The sequence below is a fragment of the Paracoccidioides brasiliensis genome (genome assembly GCF_000150735.1).
Source record: "Paracoccidioides brasiliensis Pb18 unplaced genomic scaffold supercont2.11, whole genome shotgun sequence".
Classification (NCBI taxonomy): Eukaryota; Fungi; Ascomycota; class Eurotiomycetes; order Onygenales; family Ajellomycetaceae; genus Paracoccidioides; species Paracoccidioides brasiliensis.
In genome coordinates this window covers 673,062-700,534 of record NW_011371368.1, presented here as the reverse complement: position 1 = coordinate 700,534, position 27,473 = coordinate 673,062, and the positions used below count along the sequence as shown (strand labels likewise).

Genomic DNA, 27,473 nt, shown 5'->3' with positions numbered 1-27,473 from the left:
GTCATCATTCCCCAAACGTCGTCACCATCTATCTCCTCTCCATCTCTCCATATCATTCCTCTCAGTCTCCAACTACACGTACGTCCCTTTTGCCCGCCCAACGTCATACTGTTCAACCCAATCGCTCTCGGCTTCTCCCCTTGTCAAGACACTCTGATACAGTTAACTCCTCACTTCACTAACATGACCCGACAATTCCAATCAAACCTCCGGGTCTCCATGTCGAGCCTCCGCTCTCAATTGCCCATCACGCAAGCTGAGCCCCATTATCAACCTCAATCCACAGAAGAGACCAGAAGACGTGAAGACTCTCCACCCTCCTCCATCTCCCCGGAGTCCTACGCTCAGCCTTTTTGCGATTTCATGACCTCCAATCCCACCATCTTCCATGCCGTCGCCAGCTTCTGCTCCCAGCTCGAAGCCCATGGCTTCAAGGCCTTGTCGGAACGTGACGTCTGGTCGTCTACGCTCAAGCCCGGCGGGAAATACTTCTGCACTCGCAATGGCAGCTCTTTAGTTGCCTTCACCATCGGATCAGACTACAAGCCTGGTAACGGGTTTGCAATTGTCGGGGGACACGCGGATGCCCTGTGCGCGAAACTGAAGCCGGTTTCCAAATTGCAAACCAAGGCTGGGTATGTGCAGTTAGGCGTTGCTCCTTATGCTGGCTCATTGAGCTCTACGTGGTGGGATCGTGACTTGGGTATTGGCGGACGGGTGCTGGTTCGCGATCTGGATACAGGTACCATTGAATCAAAGCTAGTAAAACTGGATTGGGCCATTGCGAGGATCCCAAGTCTCGCGGTGCATTTTGGACCACAGTCTCGAGGACCATTTAACAAGGAGACGCAGATGGTGCCGATTATTGCTCTGGACAATTCGGATCTTTTCGAGAATCAAGAGACTGCTGTCAAGGAAGATATAGAGATTAAGCAAGGTACATATGCCGCTACCCAGCCACCCAGATTGGTCAAGGTTATTGCGGAGCAGCTGGGTGTTTCTGATTTGAGTACCATTGTCAACTGGGAGCTTGAGCTGTTTGATATCCAACCTGCTCAGATTGGTGGCTTGGATAAGGAGTTCATCTTTGCAGGGCGTATTGATGATAAGCTTTGCTGCTACAGTGCGCAAGAAGCCCTCTTGGCATCGTCCGACAACATGTCTACTGGTGTTGTCAAGATGGTAGGCATGTTTGATTCAGAGGAAATCGGCAGTCTGCTTCGGCAGGGCGCCCGTTCGAACTTCATGAGCAGCATCATAGAGCGGATTGTAGAGACCTTCTCACCATCGTACGGTCCCAACATTCTTTCGCAAACAGTTGCAAACAGCTTTTTCTTATCTTCTGATGTTACCCACGCTGTGAACCCCAATTTCCTCAACGTCTACATGGAAGGCCACTCTCCAAGATTGAACGTCGGTGTAGCTGTTTCCGCGGATCCCAACGGACACATGGCTACAGACAGCATTAGCGCAGCTATCTTACAACGTGTTGCAGAAAAATGCGGTTCTGCACTTCAGATTTTCCAGATTCGCAACGATGGCGTAAGTGGCGGAACTATTGGTCCGATGACTAGTGCTCGGATTGGGATGAGAGCGATTGATGCTGGTATTGTTCAGCTGAGCATGCATAGCATCCGTGCGATGACTGGTAACATGGATCCTGGTTTGGGGGTTAAGCTGTTTAAAGGATTTTTTGATTATTTTGAGGAAGTGGATCACGAATTCCGAGGTTGTTAGAGTCTCAGAGGAGACGAAAGTGGGCAATTATTTTCGGGAGATATGTTTTTATGGAAGAGGATATACTGTTATGTCGCAGCTTATTGGCTCATAATTGGAATTTCAGTATTACGGGTTGGTGTATATGGTAAAAGTAGGGGTCTCTAAGCGTTTTGGGATTCTGCTTGAACCATAGATTACTAGAATTATATAATCAATATAAATTTGGGTTTAATTTTATCATAATGTGCACTTTGTAGTATAATGATAATAATCACTTAAAAAGTTGTTTTATCTCATGTTTAAGTGGAGGATGGAATGATTCTCCTGTTTGCTCTCTGCAGAACAACCCAGCGGCCTTTTACACAATGTTGGCTAAATGGCGCTAAGATAAGATAAGATTAAGACACACAGACCTCCACAACCCAAAGTCAGTCAACAGAAAAATTATCCACCGTCAAACAAAACGGATAGAACTACGCCCGCTCAACTGCATGTCTACTGTTCTCTCTCCATCTGCATACTGCAAACCATCTTCATAAAATAGGATGGGGAAAAAGTATAGCCACCTAGAGCCAACCATGGCAGACGAAACACCGCCCAAACCCATTCACACCATTATCCTCGACGCCGCCCCTCTCATCCGTAACATTCCCCCAGTCTCAACGCTACTGGCCCAATCCCACTCCCTCCTAACAACCCCCGCCGTCATTTCCGAAATCAGAGACCCTGCTGCACGCTCAAGGATCGAGACGCTCTACCTCCCTTTCCTCACACAGCGCACCCCTAAACCAGACTCTGTCAAGTTTGTGGCGGAGTTTGCGCGGAAGACGGGGGATAGACAGGTATTGAGTAGACAGGATTTAGAGGTTTTGGCGCTGGCATATGAGATTGAATGTGAGAGGAATGGAGGCGATTGGAGGTTGAGGAGGGAGCCGGGGCAAAAGGGGATTAATGGAATGCCCCCGGTCAAGGGTGAGGAAGCGGTGAAGGGCGAGGGGGAAGAGAAGTCTGTTACAGATAATGCTTGTGGTGAGGGAATTGTTGAGACTGTTGCGGCTGAACTGGGAGAGACGGTGCTGGATGATAAACAGCGAGAAAAGTCACTGGGTGGTTCATCAGATTGCCTAAACGGTGCTGAAGGAACACAACCAGACGAAGCCACCACCGAAGATCCTATACAGGCACAAACAGAGGTATCAGAAGATGACGACGAGGGCGATTGGATCACTCCCTCCAACATTAAAAAGCACCAAGTGAAAGATGCCGCTGCGGCTGCTGCAGCCTCCGCAGAAACTAAAACTATGCAAGTTGCAACCATAACCGGCGATTTCGCCATGCAAAATGTCCTACTACGCATGAATCTCAATCTTCTCTCACCCAATAACATGCAGCGCATCCGTCGTCTAAACTCCTACATCCTCCGTTGCCATGGCTGCTTCACCACAACGAAGGAAATGAACAAGCAATTCTGCCCCTGCTGTGGCAAACCAACACTTAACCGCGTCTCCTGTTCGACGTCTGCTGGCGGCGCATTCAAACTGCATCTAAAGAAGAATATGCAATGGAATACGAGGGGAAATCGGTATAGTATTCCGAAACCGACGGCGGGCACCTCTAATGGGAAGTGGAAGGGTGGGGGGGGGCAAGGAGGTTGGGGAAATGGTCTGATTCTAGCAGAGGATCAGAAGGAGTATGTGAGGGCAGTGACGGAGGAAGGCAGAAGGACGAGAAAGGAGAGGGATCTTATGGATGATGATTATCTGCCGGGCATTGTGACGGGGGAGAGAATGAAGGGAGGCGGAAGGATAAAGGTGGGTGCGGGGAGAGCGATTAACTCGAGGAAAAGGAGGTGATGACGTTTCTTCTTCCCTCTTCTTCTTGGCTTGATTTGCATTGATGAATGTCGTTCTCTTTGATTTTAAAGCTGTGGAACTAAACAACATAGAAGGTACACATGAATATGACTTTAATGTTGGGATGAATTAAACACAGAAACGCGCTCGTACTCGTTACATGAACGATGTGTCGTATACAGAGTATGCGCCATTGTATCTCGAATAGGATCTACCCTTTATCCTGGACTGATGCTCATTCGTTTTGAGAAGGGAGCAGAACCCAAGCAGGCAAGGGAGAGAACAAGGACTCCACATGATCCATAAACAGCAGATGACACAGGTAATAATAGATACCCCTTCTTCCAGTCCTCTCATCACCTTTAAATCTAAATCACAAACACATACCCAAAACTAAATGCCATTTGCCCCAATATCACTTTATCACCATAAAAAAGCTCACATTCTCGGTTCTATATTGAAGGATTAGAAGTGATTAATTTTGATCCTTCACAAGCAAGTATATATAAGATTTGCATCCAAGTGTGATTGTCACTTACGAGGCTGCTGTGTAAGGAGCAATCCATATCGTTTCTTCAATGTCACCCGATGTCTGTTAACGGCAAAACAAAAAAAGCCCGTCAGCCCGTTCCGTATCACACAAGAGTTATAGGTTTACATCTCAAAACTAACCTGGAGTACTTGTCATCGGGCGAGAATCTGGCGGGATGTGCGGATTTTGTGACCTGGCCATCCAGCACCTTTTTCAGCGTGTAGATGCGCTTGCCTTCGCTGTCGAGGGTATACATAAGATGCATACTGCAAAGGACTGGGTTAGCGATCGTTCGTTACAAAGAGTGGTGCAGTGGCGATATCATACTTGGTTGGGGGTGTAAGGCAAGTCTTGAGGCTAGTAATTAAGGGGGAGAAAGATAGTGTTTCTGCAAGTAGCTTGTCCAAAAGTGAAGACGGTAGCAAACTGTTTGGATGGAAAGGTTCTTATACGGGCCTCCTTCTGGAAGGGAAATTTTTATTTCGAGCGATGAGGCTATAACTATCAGACGGAAATGGAAAAAAGCTTTGGCGACGAGAGCGCTAAACAGCCGAGGCTAACCTAGTTAGGGCGGGCTCTTTTAGTGGGTTGGGAAATTTCAAACCAGCGTCAACTTTCAACTTAAAATCCTTTCATACATAATAATTCAACTTCATGTTCTCAACATTCTGCAGTTTTCACCCAACATCCAACGCTGTTGTGTGTTAACACCATTCCATCCACTTTGGACACTTGTATCTTCCTCGCTTCTATGACTGCTACTAACGCCAAACAGTACCTCAAGGAGTAGATCTTTCTTGATGCACGAAGAAAATTCTACTGCAATTTGAGTTCACTGACTGAGAACCCCATCTTTGGGAGGTAAGTAGTTGGCAGTTTGGCAGAAGACCTTGGTAATTGATATCTTTCTTCTACTGATGCTATTTGTGCCTGTATTATTCATTTCCCTTTTTTTTTCTGTTCCCCTGATTTTACACTCTCTCTTTCTCCTGTGATGACACTTCAGTATACTAGGCAATGGCACTGATTTCTAGCTGTTGTTCGATGCTGGCTCTTTGTAAGACTACAACGGTATCTGAGGAAAACTCTCTTATTTTGCTATTTTGAGTAGTTTGTGCGTTTTGAAAGGCTGAACTTGGATCTCCAATTCTGATTCCACTAGTTTCCAGGTCACCCCTAATGTTACGAAAGGAAGATATTCCAACCATGCCCTATTCATAATGGCCCCGTATACTACAGTCATTTCGACTGTTGCGAATGGATCTGCAGACGGCGGTAATAATAAAATATTGGAAATCCACAACGATGAGGCTAAACCCCGTTCTCCCCATCCACGACGGCCCAATTACAAACATATTCATCGATATCCTCTTCCCCTCCATGTCCACCCTTTACCTACTTTGATTCCCCATAACCCTCTCTCCCTCATTAGTATAGTCCTGTCATATCTCACGTGCTTCATTTCGCCTCCCCATCAACATGTCTTCCCTGCATATTTTGACCCCGCAACATCTTCAGTCCATGTCACAGACGCGAAAGTGATTCGTGCGCTGTGGGAGATGGGCTTCTTTGGGAAGGGAAGCTTGAGTAGGAGTGAACCAAGTTGGTTGGAGCGGGAGAAAAATAGAAGGGGAATGATAGGCGATGCTACTAGTGAAGAGGTTACGGGAAAAAGAAGAGTAGAGCGGCGGGAGCGCAAACTCGAGAGAGCTAGGAAGGAAAAAGAGGCTATTGCCGAACAACTCAAAGCGGAAGCGCTGTCTCGTGGTATTGATAGCATGGACTCAGCTTTACCCTCGTTAGAGACTCCCGTGAATGGCTCTGTTATTAAACCAGATGAACGGAATCAAGAAATACCAGCTCAAGAAAAGATAGTCACAACAGCAGATTTATCTACCTCCGGACAACATATAGCCAATGGAAATGCTGAAAATGAGCCGATGAATGGCGTCAAGATCGTGCGCTTCTCGCCAGTGGTCGAAGAAAAAGAATATGATCTTGTTAAAGCTCCTCTATCTCATGTACCTGAAGTTTCAGTCCCTCCTAAACGCGAACACTCACTCGTACTAAAAAATGAAGAACATCTCCAACTGTCGAACGAAGAAGCCTTTTTCCTCGTATACGGCCTGGGTGTCTTGCAGGTGTATGACAGTGACCGCACCACAATCCTCACTGCAACTTCCCTTTTACCCCTCCTCCGCCAACATTCCTATTTCCCTCCACGAGACTCGTCTATGCCCGGAGAACCAGATGACCCATTCATACTCTCTTATGTTATATATCACCACTTTCGTTCTCTGGGTTGGGTTATCCGCTCTGGCGTAAAGTTTGGCGTCGATTATCTTCTCTACAATCGTGGGCCGGTGTTCTCCCATGCTGAGTTCGCAGTTTGTCTGCTCCCTGCATATTCTGATCCTTATTGGAGAGTGACTGAGGAAAGGAGGCAGATGATTGCGAAGAAACAGGGGCGAACTTGGTGGTGGCTGCACTGCGTGAACAGAGTGCAAGCACAGGTCAAGAAGAGTCTGATACTATGCTATGTGGAAGTACCTCCTCCTCGGCCTGTCGCTGTGGATGGTGAGCGTGATTGTGACGAGTTGGATATCGGTGCGCTGTTGAAGAAGTACAAGGTCCGCGAAATGAGCATTAGGCGATGGGTACCGAATCGGAGCCGGGATTGAAGATGGTCTCTCTCTTTTGTTTTCCGTGGGAATGAATGCATTATTGGGAAGGAGTATTTAGCCTGAGCGTTGTGGATGGCTAATTTCTCTTGCTGGAATGTTGCCACTATCTCAAAAGCCATTGACGACGGCTCAAGGACACCATATTTGGTTTGCGTGTATGTTTATCTATAATGTATATCAGATACCTGTAAATGAAAACAATAATGAGCGCACAGACTTGATATTTGACTGGAAATTCTATTCTCTCGATAGCAACAGACGGGGACTATCGTTGGCATAAACACCAGAACCGAGCAAACAATCTCTGCTCCGCCCGCGACTTTCTCTCCAAGTCCCAATCGGGCATAATTGAATTATCAGTATGCACACGTGACCGCGTGCCTCAAATGGCGACTCAAGGAAGTCGCGTTGTAGCCGCGCCAAATCGGGAAGTTAGCAGGGATCATTGCTGTCCTTAGGTAATCCACCCTAATTCCAACCTCCATTAACTAAGTAGTTGGTTAATGAATGACATACATACATACATATTTATACAGACTGAACCTCAATTTGCATGGAAATACCTTGCACGGAGGGCACAGACAAACGCCATCGACTCATCGCGAGTCCGGTGAATATATCTCCACTTCCCGGAGTTTTATATGCCCCAGGTATGGAGACCCAGGATGATAGCCTTGATCTGGACTATCTGAAACGGGCTGCCTTGGGACTGGTTGATGTGCGTCATGTCATTTTCTTCTCTTCTCTTTTCTTTTTTTTTTCTCTTCGAGTGGCGCGAGAGCTACCCAAGGGCATCCGTTGCGCTAATTCACATTTATCACTTGATAGGAAACATCTAAACTAGACGTGTCTAAACATATACATTTACGAGGTGAGATGTTATTGCCCTCTAAACGAGAGTGATATGAGACGTTGAGCTTTTGGGCACTGGAGTCCCCATTGCCCTGGAGATAGCGAAGGCATTCGTTAAACGTCTGATCTAATCTCGTTCAACTGGATAGACTTCCGCCAATTTAACTCTGAGCAAGGTAATGCTACTGCATCCTTGAGTATCACCACGAATCAACCATTGCAATTAGATGCGGTAAACAGCACTCTTCCCGAGTCACCAACTAGGAAGATGGCGTCAACAACATGTGGCCTACCAAGCGACACTCAGCCAATCTCCGAATCCGTCCTTGAAACCTTCTTGAACCAGGCGAGGTCAAACCAGGGCCTTCCGAAAGCCCACGAGCGCGATGATGATGACGATGATCTAATGACAAAGGATGAAACATTACACGAGGGTGATACAGGTCATCTGGATTTACTGGCTGATTTTGCGGAAAGCCCTATTGCCAACACTGAGTCTGTCGATGAGGATGAACAACACGAAGATATTGACATGGCTGACGCAGTGTCGTCTCCAACACAATACCAGCATTTCCCTGAGTCTCAACGTTTTATTCGCAGAACTCCTACTGTACGCAATCGTCAAAGCCCACCGCTGGAGGCATCCACTATGTCGATGCTCTCACGTAACCCCTTTAGCAGCTCTCATCACAGCGGCAGTACTGTTATGGCGTTATCTCAAGTCTTCAATGCAACTCAAAATTCATCGTCGCCCTTTACCAATGGACCACAGCAAGACTTTTCTTCCGACATGCCATCGCCAAACCTCCCTGTCGAACCTGAATGGACAGGCACGACGACCATGGTATTTTCACCTTTCCTTCCCTCCTCTGCCGTTCATCCAAAGTATCTAGAGCCTCTAACCCACTATGTTTCGATGGAGGAATCACAGGCTGAACGAGAGAAGCTAGCACGATTACGATCAATCGAAGAAAATGGTTCCAGTGATGATGAGTTTGAAAAGGAGGGCAGCTTCGTTCGGAGACATGTACGGGGAAAATATACTGAAGAGTCAGTGAGACGACATTTTGCCAACGTAACCGCCCCTTTCCGACCAAATCCGAAAGCCCGTGGGAGAAGAAGTGCTACTGTCCACTCGTCACCGGGTCAAACAGCATCTCGAAATGGCCATCGGCGGGCTGCTCTTTCAACGGGATCAGATATTGATGTTATTGAAAATAATACTGCTGGAGCAAGTGAAGAGGAGACAGAGCAGGAAGACGAGCACGAGAGCTCTCAGAATCGACGACTTCCACAATCACAGTTTTCCAGTGAAGATGATAAAGAGAATATTGACAGTGGACCAATTCATATCGCGGACACCACCGCCTCTGCCCATGATGCCCTTTCCCAAGTCCTTGAATTGGATACTCCTGCAGGTCACCGAAACTTCATTAGAGAGCTTCCAGATCCTGCTAATTTGAGCCAGGAATCAGCGAAGCCACCCCCAGGCTCACCCGATGAAAACGAAATTAAGACGACTAGGAAATCTCAGATCTTAAAGAGTGTGAATTCCCAACAGTTAAGTCGGGAAATTCTGAAGAGGCGCAGGGTTAGGCCAAGGATGGCAAATACCGATATAGGACAATCGTCTGATAGGGAATGTATACCATCGTCTCCTATATCCGTTCTTTGCAGCCAAGGAACTATTTCTGTGGAAACGCACAGCTTGAGACTCCCCGCAAAGGGGCCCAGAGGCAGACCGAGGAAGTCAAGCGAGCGAATTGGACAATCGCCTCCTGTGGAATGTATACCATACTCACTTATATCTAGTCAAGAAAATAATATCACTTTCCCTGAGCAAAATACCCGTGTCGATCACGATGCAGCTGTGTCGACTCATGGAGATCAACCTATCGCTGATGCCGAGAGCCATCTTGAAACAATTGCTCCAGAGGCCAACCAAGGAGATAGCTCTGATGAACAAGTTAGTGCCGAGGCAGAGCACCAAAAAGGCCGGACAGAACATCCCAAGGCCAACGATAAGCTGTTAGAGAATGACCTATCCTCTGGGGAAGCGGACACTGCTGTGAAACCTTCGTCTCTGCCCTCTCGCGTTTTTGAAACACCTACTATGCATAATAAGAAGCCACCAAATGAAGATAACCAGACAGCACCGGAAACTTCGCCATCATATCATCAAAATCCTTCCAGAAGCTTACCGAAAACCATCCCTCTTTTTAACCAAAGTTATTCAGCTTCTCTGACTGTCGATGACGACCAATTGCCTGTGGTTCCTCAATTTTCTCGCGCTGAACTGGGTGGACGTCTTCAAGTTCCTGGAACGTTCACCCGAGGTGTCATAGACCGCAGCATTTTGGCCATTCTCTCCAGCCCAAGCGGCCGCCAACGTCGGAGTTTGACGGAGATTGCAGCAGACCACTCACCATGTCAATCTCTGCCTGACCTGTTACCAGATTTTGGACTCATTACTGCAGAAGACAGAGAGTTTCAATTAATAACTCGGGACAGGATTCCTCAGACACGGAAAAGGAGTCGAGGGAATGATGGGAAGGCGATCAATCTATCGACCCCTCTACAAATGGATCGAACCCCTACCCCTGAAGGCCCTGTATCAGTTTCACATCCGGCGATACAGGTTAGTAAACACACAAACGAAGTTCCTGAGCGAGCTACACCAGTACCAGTATCAGAACCAGACCTGCAGAATGGCATTGTTGCTATTCAAAAGAATCGTAAAGCTCCTTCTAAGAAGAGTGCAAATGTATGGGAAGTTGAGTGTTCACCAGTCAAACCAGTGAAGCAGGTGGGCAGAGGTCGTAAACGGCGGCTCAGTCAACCACTAGAGCTACCTGTTGCTCGGCCACGTCTCTCTGACCAACTTAGACATAGCATTGCTGGGCCAATTGAGGGTAACAAGTCAAACAGCACCACGCCAACCCCAACAGAGGCGATCAGTAGTTCAGATAGCCCGGACCCAATCCAAGAACAAAAAACCACTAAGCAATCAAAACTGGAGGTTATTTCGCCATCACGGAATGCCCCATATTTAGCAAATAGAGTCTTTGCCTTTTTCAATGGCCGGCCACAGGCTTATTTCCCTGCCACATGTCTTGGGATTTCAAACTCTGTTGGCCCACTCCGATACCTTATTAGGTTCGAGGATTCGACCAAACCTGATGAGGTGAATGCAGACGCAGTTAAGAGATTGGAGCTGAGAATCAACGATATAGTCAAAGTGGACTTGATGCGGGTGCCAAAGATTCCACACACTGTAGTGGGATTCCGGAAGCCGGATGAAACTGCTTCCATTCTTAAGATGGAAAAGGGGCAGGTTTCTTCGAAGATGACTGATATCTACGGGCACAGCCTTGTCATTCTTAGACCGAGGGATTCACGTAACTCTTCCCGCAGAGGGTCTGATATCACCGTGCCAATCTCGAGTATCTATTTTGACAAAGTCCTCTGGTCTCGGTTGGAAAACCGGGAATTTTCATACTCAGAGTTTCCCCTTCCTATTAGTAGTACATCTACATCTGGATTGCAAAAGCTAAAGGACCACCATCACAGCTCTGCGTTGTCTGCTTCACGGACTCCGCTCCACTTTCCAACTGTCTCTGGCTTATTTTCTGGAATGGCATTTGCAGTTTCTTTTAAGGATAGGGATGAAAGGAGAATCGGCATTGAGCAAATCATCACTGAAAACGGTGGACGGATTCTGAAAGAAGGTTTCACAGAGTTATTCAATCAACCTCTATCTAACTCTTCATTTGCACACGACGAAAGCATATCCACTATACACATCACAGAAGACAACAATGGCGGGCTGCTATCTTTACTCCCTAGGGCTGAAACCACTGGCTTTGTCTGCCTCCTAACAGATGAACATAGCCGCCGCGTGAAGTATATGCAAGCCCTTGCCCTCAATCTCCCCTGTCTAGCAGGCCGCTGGATCCACGATTGCATCGCCAAAGGCCGCATTGTAGACTGGGAGCCCTACCTCCTCCCAGCAGGCAAATCCACGTTCCTCAACAACGTAACTCGATCTCGAACTCTGGCCTCAAACCCGGCCCAGACCGCACGACTACCAGAAACCATCGCTTCCCGTCCCAAACTTTTAGCTGGCCAATCCGTCCTCCTGGTCATGGACCGGGGCAAAACAGCCGAACAGCGAAAGCCCTACAGTTTCCTCACCTGCGCCCTTGGCCCCAGCAGAATCGCACGTGTTCATGACATCAATGCCGCGATTAAGCTGCTTGTATCACCTGAGCGTGGGACACGATCCTCAAGCGCAGAGTCAGGTACAGGCTGGGATTGGATATATGTTGGTGACGAGAGGGCTGCTGCAGCTGCTCGTGCGCAACTTATCAGGGAATCGCAGTCGGACTCGCCGGCACGGACTCCTGCTGGTCGCTCTCGTGGTCGACCCCCCAAGAAGCGGCGAGGTGGCGGTCGACCTGTTGCAGGGGCAGCATCCGCCGCTGTCCATGCTCCGGCAGGCGCAGCTGAAGGCGGGGCCACAATTGGGCAAAGTGAGGTTATTATTAACGGGAGGAGCATCAGAATATTGGATAACGAATTTATCTGCCAAAGTCTTATTTTGGGGAAGTTGTTTGAGCCATGATCCCGTTGGAACATGTTTTTTGCTGACATGCCGACGATATACGAATAAAAGTTTTGTGGGCATTTTGTTTATTCTTTTGTTATTTGATCATCCATTTTATTTTGTCTACACGCTTAGTTCTTCTTAATTTGGTCTCTTCTTGATTCGTGCTATTTATCATGATTTTTGCTTCTTTGCTTACGATTCTCCTTCGATCTCCCTTAATCCTCACTCATCTGGAAGGGGGTATGAAGAATGACTTGAACCGTCATTCACCCACATCACTAAATTGCATTTATTGAATGTTCGTTTGAATATTGCGATCTGATATTTTCTTTCGCTCTTGATTATTTTGCGTCCTATATTCCCCCTTTCCTCAAGTTTCATATCCCTGTTCATCTACGGATTTCTATCCATGATTCAAGAAAATATTATGTCAAGATACCCTAAGTACGTGCCTTCGTTCCCAGAGGTATTTCATTTCTTTTATTATTTTTATTATTAATTTTGTTAGTCAGGCCTACTTAAGTATTTTCCAGTGTAGATAGCTGGCTATTCAGTGTGCGATACAAATAAAGGTTTCAGGGTTATTCTACCTTGTAACTGTAAAAGGAAGGGAATGTGCTAGCAAGTTTCTCTTAACTAAAAAAACAAAATTTTCAAATGTTTCCTATTTTCATTTAAATCAGAACTTGAAAGCTCGCCTTAACCAATGGATATATTTGTAACAGAGTAAAGAAATAGATTCTATTCAATGTCATTCTTGTTCTATTATACAGTCAAAGAAATGGATAAAATAGAAAACTAGTAAAGGAAACGATACATCTCATTTATCCATAAAAGGAAAAGGGTCCAGAGCTTCTCTCTCTTCGTTTCCTTCTGCTACTTCTACTAACTTTTAATCCCATGGTATTCACACAACACCCATCCGCACCAGCACCAGCACCCACGCTTACGCCTTAGCCTTAGCCTTCTTCCCCTTATTCTTTGACTTCGCATCCTTCAACTGCGCTGCAATCTTCCTCCTCTCCATTCTCCTCCTCCACGCCGCAAAGCGATCGCTCTTATCCCACTCCGGCACCTTACGCCCCGCACGTTCCGCTACCCGGCCAATCTGCCAATTAGCCACACGATACATATACCCAGGTCTAAGCGTAGGGGCAATATCCGCCTCCTTGGCCGCCTTGTTGGCCTTTTCCTTCTCCACATCTCTGGGCACGGCGAGCATTCCAAAGCGTCTCCGCGTAATCGCGTTCCTGGGGGTGGGTAGAGTGTCGGACTTATTGAAGGCAACGCCAATATATTTGCGGTCCGGATGGCGTGCAGGATCTGTGTAGTACTTCACATAGCCTGTGGCGAGGGAGTAGATGGTGTGGTCACGGCCCATGCCGCAGTTTTCGCCGGGGAACCATTTGGAGCCCCGTTGGCGGAAGATTATGTTACCGGGAATCACGAATTGGTCACCGGATTTTTTGGCGCCGAGGCGTTTGCCTGGGCCGTTTTTTGTGCCATTGTTGGCGCGGCCCTGGCTGGCGTGAGAAGCATATCGGACTTGGAGCTGGGAATGTGGAGGTGCAGTGAAGGATTGGTATAATTGGTGTTGTTGCTGGAGGATGGAGGGACGAGAGGAGGGGCTGGGAGAAAACGTGGCATTATTGGTAGTGCTAGTTGTGGTTGTTCTCCATGAGAGCTGTGATAGTGACCGTGTGGGTTTTTGGGTGCCGAGCACGGATGCGGACGGGGAAAAGAGGGTATCAAGAGCCCTCATTGGGCCACGCAGTCGAGGTTGAATCATAGCAGCATCAATGGGTGAGATCGGGAACGGATAGATAATACACCTCCCCCTCAATCTCAATCTCAATCTCCTCAGACTCGATCGCGGCGTATGGTTGTTGTCGGTCGCTCATTTGGTGGTTTTTAATGTGATGTAGCTTCCTCTTTTCCACTGGCGGTTAGGTCATGTGATATAGGCTCTTCATCCACGTGATATGGAGGTTCTTATCAATATAATCTGGCCAGAATAAAAATGAAATAAAAGCAATGAATATAAAGTCTATACGAAGTGCAAACATGGAGATAAAGATGTTTCACATACTTATAGGCGCTCTCTTAGGTTTACTGTTCCTTGCAACGGAGACCAGAGCCCAATTCCAATTTTTCGAGCAGATGTTTGGCGGCGGCGGACACCAGCAGCAGCAAGATCACCGTGAACAGAATGTTGCCAGCGACAGCTCCTGGTACCAGCGAAATTATGACAATGGTATGCTCCTTTAGATAGTGTGAATACAGCTTTATATTTTCTCTTTAAGCTCAACAATGCTAACCACCGTCCCGTGCTAAGCTCATTGTTCCGACTATCTTTGTCCTGGAACTCTAGCCTGCGTTTCTGTTCCACATCATTGCCCCTGCCAGCACCCGGATGTCGAGGACAAGTTCGAGCTGGGAGATGGAAGCGCTATCTGTATATCTAAGGGTGGATTCAAGGCCAATGAAGCTGCAAGAAAGGTTGAGCTGGCACGGAAGGGATTGCTGTGAAGAATTGATACTTGAAATTCCGAGAACGACATATAGTTACTTGTACCCAGTTTTATACCTCCCACGATCGTCTTGTTTCAGCCTTGCAAGCTCCGGCTCTCCGTCTCCCCAGTTACGATATAGATGTATGATTGATCTGAAGTGATATTAGGTTTGGCTGGGGTTTTGCATTCATCGTGGTTCTATAGTTATGTGATGCGTGGACACATACGTATATGTACGATGGGCAGAGCTGGGCTTATTCTGCAAAAATAAATTCAAACAGAAATAATACATGTACAGGATGATACATATGAGCATCGATAACAATTAAATATTTGAATTCATGAAGTTTGTTATTTATAAACACTTAATATGCGGAGGAGTATGACTTCCGGAGCTATTATTAACTTAATATTTACTACCTAATGTTAACTAATGTAATTCCCCATCGAGCGAAATTCTCCATCAAGTGAAAGATTAAATTGAATAATTTCAATTTCCTAACTCATCCACTTCAATGCGCAATTATGCTACCAATTTCTAATAAAAAAGCAAGAAACTCTATAGAAATAGAGAGAAGAATTGAACTCACAATATCTGCTATTAAAAAGCAAGAAATAACCTCAACTGCTGAAGCTGCATGCTTATTCAATGTTCCCTACACTACTTTATATCATTGACTAAAGGACTGGTCTGCACATGTAAATTTACATGCAAATTTAACTAAGCTGACTGAGGCTGAAGAGAATCTAGTAGTTGAATGAGTGCTAGGTTTATCTAAATAAGAATTACCTCCCCAGCCAGTCTTTGCAAAGAATATGGTCAATCATCTTCCTATTTAATAATAATTCATCTCTACCCCTCACTGTGTTAGCAAGAACTGGATTTCAAGACTGATTAAACACTGTATAGAGCTTCAATGTCACTATACCAGACATTATAATCATGAGTGAGCAAGTGCTATGATCAAACAAAGCTACTACAGTCTGAGAATCATGAATGAGTCATTGTAATTAAGTCTGTCAATGTGTTAGACTGAGTTCTACCTTCATACATTATTCTAAAAGCTCAAAATCTTCATGAAGATTGATTTGAAGACTTGTTAAATAACTGAAGATGTGATGTTAGTGTCAATGACTAGACTATAGATGAAATAGAGATAAAATAACTTACTAAAGTGTTTATCTCTACTGTCAATTTATATAGAGTTGGCACTTATATTCTTCTTATCTTGAATGAATATAACAGTCATCTTACTTTGAAATTTGATCAGCTTTACAAAAATAATAAGATTATTTCTCTCCGTATGTCAGCACATTTATCTCATGTTCTATAGTTTCTAAATATTAGTATCTTTATTAGTTTAAAATAAGCATATAAGAATTTGATGAAACAACACATACAGCTTAAATTCAATATTATTAAGAAAAATAACTTCTTAAATATCTATCCTGCAATATATGCAGAGGTTTTTAAGACTTAGAACATTTAAAGTGACTTTATGACTATTGAAATAGTTCTATTTGAATATGATTGAGTTGTTCAGCAACTAGATATTTAGCTTCAAACTTCTATTCCTCTGAGTAGTCAATTCAGCAACTCAGAGTTATTCTAAATACTTCAAACATCTAGTAATCTATAGCAATTATATAGATAAGCAGATAAGATCAAGAATTTTATGAAATAAGATCTTGAAAATCCCTCTCATGACTTGATAGAAGGGCTTGATCAAATTATCAAAACTTGTAAATATGAAATAATTAATATCATTATTATAAAGAAGTAATATCAAAATATATTTAATATCAAGAAGATTATGAAGTAAAAGCAAAAGAGATCTAATCATCAAATTGAATCTAAAGAGAATTTAACTAGACAAAAAGCTCAGGATTTTGTTATTTCATCTGCTGAGTCTGTTGAATAGCCTGTCATTCAATCTCATAAGTCTTAGTCAGCAAACTTTCATTTTCACTCAGAAGCTTTACAATGATGTAGCAACTGCAATTTATCTGATTATAAGAGAACAAGATATTCTAATCCTTATATCAATTAAATTAAATTAATTAATTGTTGTTGAGTGTAGATATTTCAAATTAAAATCTAGTTAATTGAGCTATAATTATTTAATCTTTTATTTGATGAGGAATTTCACTTGATGAGGAATTATATTAATTAGTTAACTAATTATATTACTGTACAACTCATATCTCATGTGAATATGTCATATCAAAATGATAAAAACATCAAAATGATAAAAATCTTACAATTTCATCATTTTTATCATTTTCATTAATTAATAACTCACTACAATGTCAAATAAAGCCAAAAATTTTAAACACCATATTCAAAAAGCTGTCACTTATCATTCAAAAAATTCAAATTTCAAAATACTGCCTCTGTTATAAGAATTTAAGATTACTTATCAATATCTCTAAGTGTGTATCAATGAAAGGAATCTGAATACTGCAAAATTTCAATTAATAAAAGATTAAATAAGAGTTAGAAAAATATGATTAAATAATAAATCAAGCTGCTTATGAAAAGAATTATTCTCTCATAGTCAAATATATTAAAGATTTTGCAAATTCAATACTCAGACATCAGCATATAGATTCTATTACCTCTTCTTTAAAAGTCAGCAAAATGTGAACTTATAGATTCATTGAATGTCTATACAAGTATAAGAGAGTAAAATAGAAGTCAATGAATTCAAATAGAGTAGTAGTTGAAGATATTAAATATATCAATACATGATTTAAATATCTTCAGATTCTATTTGAGCAGTATTAATTTCATATCTGTAATATATATAACTTTAATGAGATTAAATTTCAAGAAGAATAAAAATATGAAAAATAAGTTATAATTGTTTTAAAGAAGCTAATTTCTTCATTTCTTTATTTTTTTCAAAAGATTTAGTTACAGTCATTGAATATATATTTATAAATAATTATATCATTCTATTATTGATAATTTTAGTCTTCAAAATATATTTAATAAATTGATATACACAGATAGATTTACTCAGCAATTATAGAATTGCTATATAAGATATTAAATTTACAAATGATAAAATTGAATTTAAATAACTTAAACATTTCAATACTACTATAGAAAAGAGATAGAAAAGAAGTCATTGATTATTTTTAATAAATGATCATAAATCTTACATTACTGAGAAGTTCATATAATATATAAATCTTCATAAAATAAATATATATAAATTTTCATAACATGTTATTCATTTACTACAATCTCTGAATAGTGTATCATTTCAGTAATATAAGTATTATCATTCAAAAGCAGTCAACTATGCTACATATCATGATTTTATTAAGTATGAAAAATAGTAGTTTCTATAAGATCTCTTAGCTATGTAAAAGCAAATCTTTAAATCTGATATAATAGCTGCAGAATTAGCTCAATATGACATATATTCATGAAATTCTGACTGAGTTCTTGACACTCTTAAGCAGTAAAGCTCATCATCTTCTTCACTGTAGATTTATGAAGATGAGAATGATTCAAATCACATATCTATCTTTTCTTCTTAGCCATTCTTATCAAAGATAATTTAAAAGCTAAAATATCATATTAATATTGCAGAAAACATCATACAAAGTATTAAAGATACTTTTGATTTGAAATCACTTTTCTTGACATGTTGTTTGAACAAGATATTCAAAGCAAGTCTAATTCATATGAAACTTAATAAGTAATAGATCACTGAATTAGAGAACTTTCTTGATATTAGTAAATATCATAGAGTTAAAACAACTCATCATCAGATTCAAGTAGAGAAAGTTCTCATTATGAAAGATGTCAATAGAAAAATCAAGCAGTGTAAGAATAATGAAGCTGAAAAAGAGCAGAATAAGAAGCAATGAAGACTTGAAGTTGATTCTATGAAAATTGACAATAATCTACTCACATCACTAACAAAAGAGGAATTAAATCAATTTAAAGATGACACACATACTGAGAATGATGTAGATAATCTTTTTATTATAGATTAGCTACTGGTTGTTGATATAGAGTGCAATAACAAGGATGTGATTCAAGATTTTTATCATTTTGATGTTTTTATTGTTTTGGTGTGGGTTGCGCAGGGGCACGATTAGTAGTTATATAAAGATGATGAACAGAGTAAAAATATCCCTATACATGATAACTCCATACCTCAGAAGCTACATCATTCCAACATCTCCTTCAGACTTCACCACATTCTGCTCCATTTTACTCATTCCTGTATACCCCTAGAACTTGCAATATATCAACTTTACAACAATAATTATCTCCGCCACATATACCGTCATCCTGCTATATTAAAATGTGGTGGTGGTGGCGACTGAAGCTACCCATGCCCCGCACTCTCTTGGGCACACGAGCGGCTTCATTGCGACCAAGTCCATGGTCACGAAAGGGCTCATGCCTTCCTCCCCTCCGTCAGAAACCTCGAAATAATCCCGGGCGACCAGATCCTCCCCTTCCGCTACCAAAAGAAGACCAGACAAGAGCGCAATCTGCATCTGCGAGCTCCTCGCCAGGAGAACAAAACTCCGTCTCCACGACACTGCGCAATACCGATCCGCAAGACAACTCGCTTCTCGCACCGGTTCACATCCCAGAGGACCCAAATGCAGTTCTTAAGGAACGGCATCCGGCTGCTGCACTCCTGGCAAACTCTGGCCTTGTTGTCCAGAGACAGTTGGAGATGATGAATGTGCTTCTGTGGGTTGACGATAATAATTGTAGCCCTTCATTAATACACCTATGGTAGATCCACTGCTAACGACGAGGACAGCGGCTTCGAACAAGCCAATAGATACATAATCATGGACGCGCAAGGGAACCACGTCGGATACATGGCTGAGCAAGAGAAGGGCATGGGTGGTATAATGGCCCGGCAGTGGTTTAGAACACATCGATCGTTTGTCACCCATGTATTCGACAAGTATGAGAACGAAGTCCTACGTGTATGTTGGTTTTTCATGAAATACAGCAAAAAATAAACTGCTTGAAGTATCGCGTTGTTAACAGATTCACAGTTCCACCGCCCCTTCTCATGGATAAACAGTCGAATCCGAGTCTATGATCCCCTAGACGTAGCATCTGCATCCCATTTGCCCTCAAAAGTAATCCAAACCACACCAGCTGCATCCCTCGTTTCAACCGGCGCAGGGAATTCAGCACGAATATCCTCCTTGGCCCTCGAAGATATGCGCGTAGTTGGCGAAACGCACTCCCAGTGGGCTCCATTACGACGAAAATACAACCTCTTCCTCTTCCATCCAAACCCAACTCCAGAAACAAATATCCAAACAAAACACATATCCCTATCTAGCGCAGAACTTTCTCAATCCCAGCAACTGCAGGTTGCTGGCACCTTACAGCCCGGCGCATCCGGCGAATTCGGTCAATTTGCCTACGTCGATGAGCCATTCTTGTCGTGGGCTTTCTCTCTCAGGTCCGCAGATTCGCGACTGGTTGGATCCGTTAACCGCAATTTCTCCGGCTTTGCGCGGGAATTATTCACAGATACGGGTGTCTATGCGCTGCGCATGGACTCTGCAGCGCTAGCGGAGGAGCAGGAAAAGAGACATACCATATCTCAGTCGCATCGGGAGTCGCATCCCCTTTATGATGACAATGATAGGAGTGGCATGACGCTGGACCAGCGCGCGGTGATGCTAGCTACAGCCGTCACTATCGATTTTGATTATTTCAGTCGCCACAGCTCGTCTGGTGGCGGTTTGCCGATTCCATTTTTTGGGATGGGTGGCGGAGCAGCTGAAGGCGCTGCGGGTGATGCAGCTGGAGGTGCCGTAGGGGGTGCTGTGGAAGGGGCAGCTGCTGAAGGTGCAGCAGGGGCTATAGGTAGAGGCGTTGCTGGGGCTGGAAGCATTGCTGGATATGAAGCAATGCAAAGGGGTATGAGTGGTGATTCTCAACAACAACAACAACCATATGACCGCCAACAGGCAACGGAATCCCCGCCGCCCGAACAAGGGGCTTTGCAGCATGAGGAAGTCTGGGGGGAGAGTGAGCAGGATATCTGGAATAGAGATAGAAGGAGTTCTGGAACTGGTGGAGGTGGAGGTGATGAAGGAGAAGGTGATGACGACGATGATGGTGATGGCTGGGGTGAGTTTTTCTAACAATTCTATACCACATTTGGCGGCATTTTTGACTAAATACCTGTATTACACATATACGCCTCGGATGTCATTTCATTGGGAAGCAACATAGAGCAGTGTATTTTTATAGATTGAAAGAAATTTTTAGGAAAAAGGGTTGCAACTTGTCAGTTTAGATGTTATTGAGAAAAATACAAAGCATGGCTTTGACAGTCAAGATCTCTACTATAAATATTATTTGTTTATATTTTTCAGGATGACATGTTAACAGTAGAAATAGCATACAAATATCTTTTAGAGATTAATAATATTTATAGAAATTTAAAATTTATATTTAAATAATTTAAATTAATAAAAAATACTCAATAAATAGTATTTTTTTTATTTAAAATAATTATAAAGCTATATTATAATTTAATAATATTATATATTTATATTTTAAATTATATACTTAATTTTTTTTAAAAAAAAAAAAAACTTCTAGGTATATTAATAATATAGATTTTATTAATTACTAGCTTTAAATCTATTAAAAATTATAAAAATTTTCAAAATAGAAAATAAAAATTAATTTAATTTGATATAAATAATACTGAATTAATTCACTTATTTTTTTAAAAAAAATGAAAGACACAATTATTACTTTATAAAATAAAGTTATAAAGTTAAAAACTTAGTGAGATTATTAGATTTTGATTAGAATCAAAGCTTAAATTTAAAATTTACATTAAAAAAAATTTAACTCAGACTGAAAGAACTTTAAATAATATAGTATATATTTTTAAATATTGAAAAAGAATTATTTTTTCAAATTATAAGATAATTATAAATAATTTATATAACTTCTATTTCTAATTTTACAGTTGAAATATAATGAAAAAATCAGAAATACTTATGAATTATTTTCAAAAACTTTAAAGCTATATAAAAATGCTAAATGTATTTAAAATATTTTTCATTAAAGTAGTGAAAATAGAGATCTTAATTTCATTATCAATTATTTACTTTAATAAAATTTACATAAATTATACTTTTAAAATTATGAAAATAAATACAAATCACTTAATATAAGAATATTTATTTTATATTTATTTTATATATTTAATAAAAATCTGAATTAAAATTAATTTCTAAATTAAAATTAAAATTAAAATTTATTTTTATCTTCTCAAATCTATAAAATATATACAATGATTAAAAATTAATTATCAAGCTTAAATGATAAATATATTTAAATAGATATATTTTAATATATTTATTTTAAGTACTAGCTTATATAAATATTTTATAAAATAATAAAATAAATTTAACTGTAAAAAATAACATTAAAACTTAAAAAAAATAATATAAAATATTATCTTTGAATTTTATATCAAAAGAAAAATTTAAATTTAAATTTTAATAAATAAACTATTAAAACTTCAATTTAAATGCAGATAAATAAATATTTAATTATTAATTAAATAAACTAATTCAAATAAAATAATTAAAATACTCTACAAAATAAAGAAAAATCTTTTCATATAATTGATTACTATGTTATTGCTATACAATTTCTGTGAGATAGTTGTTTACAAAGTAAGTTGTTTATAAGATGATTGCTAAATAGTTTTGTGATGTCAAGACCTCAAACTGCTTACTGTTAGGCTCAGCGCCAAGGCTAGGTTTATCTCCATGACATGATAATGCCCCATACGTAACCTAGCGGATTGATATGATCCAGTCACATGATCATGTGGATTGATTATAATTAGAGCAGACTCTGACATCTTTTTTCCCTCACCAATCTTAGTATTTCATTATATAGCAGTTAGCAATGTGGAGAAATTCTTTCTCATGCAGCTTGCATTCACTTTCTAACACTTATTCAAATATCTCATGAAGCATCTGAAGAATCAGCATTTTACATACTTAGAATCAACACTTTATATCATTAATCTCTCATTTCATGAAAGAATACTACATCATCAATTTTTTATTTTTTGAAAAATTATAGATGAAATCTGTTACTACTTACTAAGAAATAAAATCAGTACTATATTACTTATTTCATAAGAAGTTAAAGATGAAATCTATTGATACTTATTTATATATATAAATACTCTAAATTTTTAAATTCTTCCAAAAAATTTAATAATTAGCTATCATTTAATTTTATATTTATATTTTTATTTATTGCTATTCTCTTCTCTTTATAGTACTCACAATGTCTATATTTCTATTTTTTTATAATATTAGTTATAGTGCTTCTTATGTTTTTTTAAATATTTAGTTTAGTCATATCAAGTATTCTTATAAGTTTTTATAAAGAGTTTACTAAAGTATTATTATTATTTTTTTAAAAAATAATATTAATTTCTGTAGCCCAGTAGTTAATATACTATTATAATATAATAGTCAATGCAATAATCAGTATTATCAACATTATCATATAAATTAAATTTTAAATTTTTTTTAATATATTAAATATATAATAAAATTAAAATAAATACTTTCTTTAATAAAGTTTAAAATAAAAACTTTCTCTTCTATAAATAATAAAATTTAAATAAATATTATTTCTATAATTTATTATCATAATTATAAGATTTTATTAAAATATTTTCTTTATTTAATTATTTTTTATATTTTAAAAATTACTTTTTATGACATACTACTACTTTTTAATATTAATAATATATTTATATTTTTCTATTTTTATATTAAATAATTATATAAAATTATTACTATAAAAGAATATAAATATTATATAGTTAATATATAATTACTAATACTTGAAAAGTATTTTTATTTTTTCTTATTAGATAAAGTAATATTATTATATATTTATAAAGAAAAAAATTTTAATAAAAATTTTATATAAATAATTATTTGATTTACTATAAGTGATTTATTCTTAATATATTTAAATTACTAAAAAATATATATAAATTTTTATATATAATCATTTGTATTTTTTAATTTCTAGATATATTTTAATTATTTATAAATATAAACTTATCTACTTTCTTATCTAGTCAAATATATTTTTTATATATTCTAATTTATTAATAACTATTATACTGTTACTAAACAGTTTCAATGAGATATTTATTTACAGAGTAATTGTTTAATAAAGTAATTATTATACTATTGCTAAATAGTATTTATATATTATTATTAAACACTAAGTGAATAAAAATACTAAGTGAATAGCTTCTCATCTTGAACTTAATTAAATTATAAAATTAAATAATTATCAAAGTAGAATTTCTTATATAATTTATATAAATTTATTTTTTAAATTTATTGATAGATTTTAGTAATATAATCAATAATATTATATTTACTACAATGTAATAAAGTTTATTTTTTAAATATTTAAATTTTCTATCTCTTTTTGCATAGTTTGATCAATTGTTTAAACTTTAGTTATTTTTTCTTTTGATTATTAAGCTTCATTCTAAGCTATAAATATAAGAGTTTACTTTTTTTTATACTTTTTCTTCTTAACTGCAGCTTTTAATTTTTAATTTTTCTTTGCTAAGACAGCAGCATTATATATAGTTAGTTAATATCTCTTAATTAATTGATTAAAGATTTGATTGATTGAATTGAACAGCAGCTTCATATACTATTTAATCTTACAATTTTGAAGTTCTAACTATGTTATATTTTTAAATGTCTGAAAAGTATAAAATAACTCAAAGTTATAAAAATGATTAAAGTAATAAAAGTATGAAGCTAAGTATAGAAATATATAAAAATCTTATTCAGATTTAATGTGTTATAGTGTAGTTGCTAATAATATGAATTAAAATTGATTCACTTCAATTCTCAATTATTATTTTATATTTAACTGCTTATTTATTTCATATTCTAATTCTCAGTTTAGTATTCTCATCATAACTGTCTAGTTAGATAGTGTGATGGCGTAGAACGGGGCTCTGTCCAGACCACTCGACAGTGTAAGGCCGCTGGGCTGAAAAGGGTAATTGCAACAGCCTAGCAACGGCATAGCAACCACCCCACGATTATCCCGTAAACAAATACCCGGCGAACAATTACCCCACAGAAACTGCCTAGCAACGACCTAGCAACCGCGCTAAGGAAAGGGATAATGCGCTAAGGATAATGCGCTAAGGAAAGAGGTATATAAACAGAGCCTTCCCCGGACCCGTCTTTTAGGAACCATTTTAGTATTTCATTGAAGTAGCTTACCTAGTTGGCAATCAAACACCTGTTTACCTGCGCCTAGATCGGAGCCGTGACATAAACTTAAAATTAAAAATTTAAAGAAACTCTCATAATATTTAAACTTAAAAATTAAATATTATATAAATAATAAAATTAAAATAATACTATAATAATATATTAATTAGTTAATATAATAATTTTGTTTAAATAATATTATTATTATCTATATACCATGAAAAAATTATAAGTTACTAATTTCTCTATTTTAAAGAAGGAAAAAACTTTATAAAATAATATTATTTATATTATTAAAATATGAAAATATTATTTTATATCATATAATATTTAAAAATATAAATAAACTCAATATTATATATAAATATACTGATAATTAATAATATATTATTCAATTTTTAGATATATTTTATATATTTATTAATTATACAAATTCTGAATAAGTTAATAAAAATAGAATTTTAATCAAATAGATATTTTAATATTATAATACTTATTGAAGTATTTATGTATTTCTTTGAGCTTTAATAAAGTAGAATATATGATATTTAATAATGAAGCTGTATAAGTAATATTACTATACAATACTGCTCATATGAGCTTATCATAGCAGATTCTCTACAACAGATAATAAAGAGCTAATTGATCTGATCACTGTGACAGCAATCATAGTGTGTAATAAATATTCGCATTTATTTTCGCTATTCTGATACACAGTTGCATGGAAAATAGTCAAGACTATCTTTGTATGTAGGATAGAATCGCTAGCTCCTGATACACGGAGGATCCAATCTGGTTGTGGTTGGTCAGCAGTTGGCAGTTGTGGGGCCACACGTTGCCCAGCAGCCGCGTTACCGTTTTGTGATTAGTGTCTATAGATCGTTCTAGCCTTTCGCCCGAAGCGGAAGATTGAACCACTTTCCCAACTAAATTCAAGGTTACATGTCACGTGGAATACGTCATCGATGATGTTGCTTATCTGGAGGAATTGATTAAGCACATTCTGGATATTGGATGTCGAAACCCTTGAGATTATCCCAATCACGTCTTCAATGGAATAGTTTTGCGAACGACCGAGTTGCTGGACCTGTGTTCATTTCCGTTCATTTCCCACGAAGACATACCTAATCTCTATCTAATACTTCCTGGTCAAATGCTGCGGTTGCGCATGACAAAGGTCCATAACGCGTCATGTTTCCTCCATCATCAACTGGATATTTGGATATTGAGACATTGAGTGGAATATTCGGGTAAATGGATTCGATCTCCGGCAGCTTTATTATACCTTTCTACCCGTCACCATCTCAATTCGCATACCCTTGCTCGCTCTTGAAACTGGATTAAATTGAACGCTAGCTAACAAAGGCACTGTAATGCACCAACAGCTCCATTTCAATCGCTTGCTGGGTGGTTGTTTTCTCGCCCCAGATCATCGAAAATTTCCGTCGAGGATCAGCAGATGGCCTTTCCCTCCTTTTCCTGGTGGTATGGCTGGCAGGCGATATATTCAATATTCTCGGGGCAGTCCTTCAGGGGGTCCTGCCAACAATGATAATCATAGCTGTGTACTATACATTAGCTGATATAGCCCTACTTTCTCAATGTTTCTATTACAGGGGACTTACTATCTCTGACAAGTGCACAAAATGCAACAATGCTGGCAGCACAACCCTAGGTGTTTTTCAGAGGGGAGAGGAAGAGGTGGATAATCCATCTGCTCATGGCCAGCCATCGGCGCATTCTCCCTTGCTGGCCAACGGCAACCACCAAATTCCCGAAACCGGACATTTAACAGCTCATGGACCTGAGGACGAACGTGGAGGTGAACATGGCCCTGAACACGAACAAGAGCGGGAACTAGGATTTCATCACCTCCACCACCACCACCACCACCAATCAACCTTTTTACTTTGCCAACAAAACTCCACATTGGATGGCACCCATTTGTCCCCGACAATGCCGTTATTGGATCCCGGTAAACCGACCCCGACCGCCGCCAGCAATACCACCGCTGCACCCCAAGCACAACCCCTCCAGCATACCTCCACCATACAAATTGTTGCCTTCAACATCTTCAGTGTTGCCCTCGTTTGTGCTGCAGGCGTGCTAGGCTGGTACGTCAGCTCAGGCTCGTCGCGGAGCAGGCGCAAAGACCGACTGCCATCTGATAGCCACTTCTCCTGAAGCTGGGACCCCATTTGGGGCCCAAAAATATTTTGGGCTAACCCTTTTTGCCGCCAGGCCCTTTGTTATTTTTGGGGCCAGGTCCGGTAATTTCCGGGCAAGCTTTCTTTTACCTGGAACCTTTCCGAAGGATGGTGAAAAAATGGTTCCCTGAAAAAGGGGGGATTTCCGGTTAATATTTTTTTCCTTTCCCCTAATTCC

General features: G+C 39.5%; 9 protein-coding genes across 9 annotated transcripts; 7 read left to right on the top strand and 2 right to left on the bottom strand.

Annotated features, from left to right (window-relative positions):
• Nucleotides 1-183: 183 nt before the first annotated feature.
• PADG_07460 (uncharacterized protein) lies at nt 184-1,737 on the top strand (the record flags this gene model as incomplete). Its single annotated transcript, XM_010764556.1, has 1 exon — nt 184-1,737. The coding sequence occupies one exon, from the start codon at nt 184-186 to the stop codon at nt 1,735-1,737; it is 1,554 nt and encodes a 517-aa protein (XP_010762858.1).
• Nucleotides 1,738-2,297: 560 nt separating this feature from the next.
• On the top strand, nt 2,298-3,572 carry PADG_07459 (rRNA-binding endoribonuclease; the record flags this gene model as incomplete). The annotated part of the gene is made up of 1 exon (XM_010764443.1): nt 2,298-3,572. One exon carries the CDS (start codon nt 2,298-2,300, stop codon nt 3,570-3,572), a length of 1,275 nt encoding a protein of 424 aa, XP_010762745.1.
• A 531-nt stretch (nt 3,573-4,103) lies between these two features.
• Nucleotides 4,104-4,369, bottom strand: PADG_07458 (H/ACA ribonucleoprotein complex subunit 3; the record flags this gene model as incomplete). The annotated part of the gene is made up of 2 exons (XM_010764442.1): nt 4,104-4,164; nt 4,245-4,369. 2 exons carry the CDS (start codon nt 4,367-4,369, stop codon nt 4,104-4,106), a joined length of 186 nt encoding a protein of 61 aa, XP_010762744.1.
• A 955-nt stretch (nt 4,370-5,324) lies between these two features.
• On the top strand, nt 5,325-6,785 carry PADG_12304 (tRNA-intron endonuclease; the record flags this gene model as incomplete). The annotated part of the gene is made up of 1 exon (XM_010764641.1): nt 5,325-6,785. One exon carries the CDS (start codon nt 5,325-5,327, stop codon nt 6,783-6,785), a length of 1,461 nt encoding a protein of 486 aa, XP_010762943.1.
• Nucleotides 6,786-7,341: 556 nt separating this feature from the next.
• Nucleotides 7,342-12,264, top strand: PADG_12303 (chromatin-binding protein RAD9; the record flags this gene model as incomplete). Its single annotated transcript, XM_010764640.1, has 3 exons — nt 7,342-7,506; nt 7,617-7,659; nt 7,790-12,264. 3 exons carry the CDS (start codon nt 7,342-7,344, stop codon nt 12,262-12,264), a joined length of 4,683 nt encoding a protein of 1,560 aa, XP_010762942.1.
• Nucleotides 12,265-13,195: 931 nt separating this feature from the next.
• Nucleotides 13,196-14,038, bottom strand: PADG_07456 (ribosomal protein L27; the record flags this gene model as incomplete). The annotated part of the gene is made up of 1 exon (XM_010764555.1): nt 13,196-14,038. The coding sequence occupies one exon, from the start codon at nt 14,036-14,038 to the stop codon at nt 13,196-13,198; it is 843 nt and encodes a 280-aa protein (XP_010762857.1).
• Nucleotides 14,039-14,313: 275 nt separating this feature from the next.
• On the top strand, nt 14,314-14,778 carry PADG_07455 (uncharacterized protein; the record flags this gene model as incomplete). Its single annotated transcript, XM_010764441.1, has 2 exons — nt 14,314-14,503; nt 14,585-14,778. 2 exons carry the CDS (start codon nt 14,314-14,316, stop codon nt 14,776-14,778), a joined length of 384 nt encoding a protein of 127 aa, XP_010762743.1.
• Nucleotides 14,779-19,090: 4,312 nt separating this feature from the next.
• Nucleotides 19,091-20,918, top strand: PADG_07454 (uncharacterized protein; the record flags this gene model as incomplete). The annotated part of the gene is made up of 3 exons (XM_010764440.1): nt 19,091-19,491; nt 19,565-19,736; nt 19,809-20,918. The coding sequence occupies 3 exons, from the start codon at nt 19,091-19,093 to the stop codon at nt 20,916-20,918; spliced, it is 1,683 nt and encodes a 560-aa protein (XP_010762742.1).
• Nucleotides 20,919-26,279: 5,361 nt separating this feature from the next.
• Nucleotides 26,280-27,272, top strand: PADG_07453 (uncharacterized protein; the record flags this gene model as incomplete). The annotated part of the gene is made up of 2 exons (XM_010764439.1): nt 26,280-26,338; nt 26,474-27,272. The coding sequence occupies 2 exons, from the start codon at nt 26,280-26,282 to the stop codon at nt 27,270-27,272; spliced, it is 858 nt and encodes a 285-aa protein (XP_010762741.1).
• Between the last annotated feature and the right edge of the window lie 201 nt (nt 27,273-27,473).